Genomic DNA, 1,750 nt, shown 5'->3' with positions numbered 1-1,750 from the left:
ACCTGCTGAAAGACTCTATGTCACTTACTTTGGTGGAAATGAGGCTGCAGGACTGCAGCCAGACCTGGAGTGCAAGCAGATCTGGTTGGATTTGGGGTAAGGCCTTTCACTGAGGAAGGTGCATGTTTTGATGAGCAATAGTAATTTATTTGGCTTGGATATTAGGAAAAATTTCTTCTTACAGGCTGGCTGAGGGCAGGATTCTGCCTGGCAGTATGAAGGATAATTTCTGGGAAATGGGAGACACCGGCCCCTGTGGCCCTTGCAGCGAGATCCACTATGACCGGATTGGGGACAGAGATGCTTCACACTTGGTCAATCAGGATGACCCCAATGTCCTGGAGATCTGGAACCTGGTGTTCATACAGTTCAATAGGTGAGCCAGACCTTCTTCCAGCTTCCAGGTGAGCCAGGTTGCTCCAGCTCAGTTTGGGAGGCTGCTTGTGCTGTGTGTTCTTTCAGCTGCCCATGGCTTACTCGCCATTCCCAGTTATCCAGCAGCTGAGCACTTTGTCATGCTCTGTCCCCTTACCCACTGGTACAGAATGGGTTGGTCACGCTGCTTTTGGGACAAACTGAGAATATTTTCTCTGTTTATCTGCCAGGTGTTCAGTAGGGAATAAGTTATTGTCTGCTCTGGGTCTAAGTTGCTGCTGAGGGCTTTTTAACTGTATTTTATCAAAGTTATCCTTTGTGTGGCTTGTGTATGGGCCTGTGTCACAAATCTGATGGAGCTAAATCTTACAGAGATTGAGAGAAATGGGGTTTCCCCTGCAGAGCCTCCATCCATAACATCTCACCTTTCTTTGGCAGGGAGGCTGATGGGACACTGAAACCCCTTCCTAAGAAAAGTATTGATACTGGGATGGGCCTGGAGAGGCTGGTTTCTGTGCTGCAGAACAAGATGTCCAACTATGACACTGACCTTTTCCTTCCTTACTTTGAAGCCATCCAAAAGGTATGAACTGAAGCCTGACCTAGCTGCATCCATTCCCTGAATTCTTGGGGAGATGTGTGGGACTGGTTGGACAGGGTGGTCTCTGCTTTCCCAGCTGCTGTGAGCCCCACACATTTGCACTTTGCTGAGGGTAGGAATCCAGGCTAGCACAGTAATTGCTGCCCTGGGACATCTTTCCAGGGGAAAACAGGACAGTGAGTGGTGCAGCTTTCCTAGTTTCTGTGGACTGTCCTGATGGACACTCCATGGTCCTCTCCCAGTGGGAGATACTCTGCAGTCCAACATGGCCAAGTGCCATCTTTTTGCCACGTGGTACTGCTAAGCCAGAATCAATTTGTCCTTCAGCCTCACACCTGGAACATGCTGATCTGTAGAAAATTCCCTTAGCCAGGAGTGCTTTGCCATAAACCACAACAGTCACTGGCAGAACCTGTGTGCTGTTGCTGCACTGTCCATTGTCCAGCATGGGTAATGTGGTCCCATGCTGGAAGTTCTGTGTGCAGTGCCTTTTTTTTCCTCTGTGGAGGAGGCAGAGTTTCCTGACTGTAGATCATGCTGGATAAAATGCAGGGAGAAGAGCCCAGGCTCCTGCTACCTCTAAAGAATGAGGTGCCAAGCTCCAGAGTTAGAATTGGAGAGCTGCCTTTTTCCAGTGTTAAGTCCACTGGCTAGACACAGCCCCTGTGCCCTTGTCTGCCTTCCTGCCGTGTTCAGGGAGCCTGGCTGGAGGGACTGTGCCCATGGCTGGAGGTTTGCACCACCTGCAAGCAGTGCATGGTTACAGCAGTATCT

General features: G+C 49.9%; 1 protein-coding gene across 2 annotated transcripts in view; it reads left to right on the top strand.

Annotated features, from left to right (window-relative positions):
* Positions 1 to 1,750, top strand: part of AARS1 (alanyl-tRNA synthetase 1) — a 13,772-nt gene that overhangs the window by 1,794 nt on the left and 10,228 nt on the right. For both annotated transcript variants that reach the window (XM_031058443.1, XM_031058442.1), the window contains exons 4-6: positions 2 to 96; positions 185 to 376; positions 814 to 958. In XM_031058443.1, coding sequence (XP_030914303.1) covers positions 2 to 96; positions 185 to 376; positions 814 to 958 — 432 coding nt within the window. The remainder of the gene's footprint in view (position 1; positions 97 to 184; positions 377 to 813; positions 959 to 1,750) is intronic.

This window comes from Geospiza fortis, unplaced genomic scaffold (genome assembly GCF_000277835.1).
Source record: "Geospiza fortis unplaced genomic scaffold, GeoFor_1.0 scaffold97, whole genome shotgun sequence".
Lineage (NCBI taxonomy): Eukaryota > Metazoa > Chordata > Aves > Passeriformes > Thraupidae > Geospiza > Geospiza fortis.
Note: the sequence above shows the minus strand (reverse complement) of the source record. Positions and strands in the feature narration are given on the sequence as shown.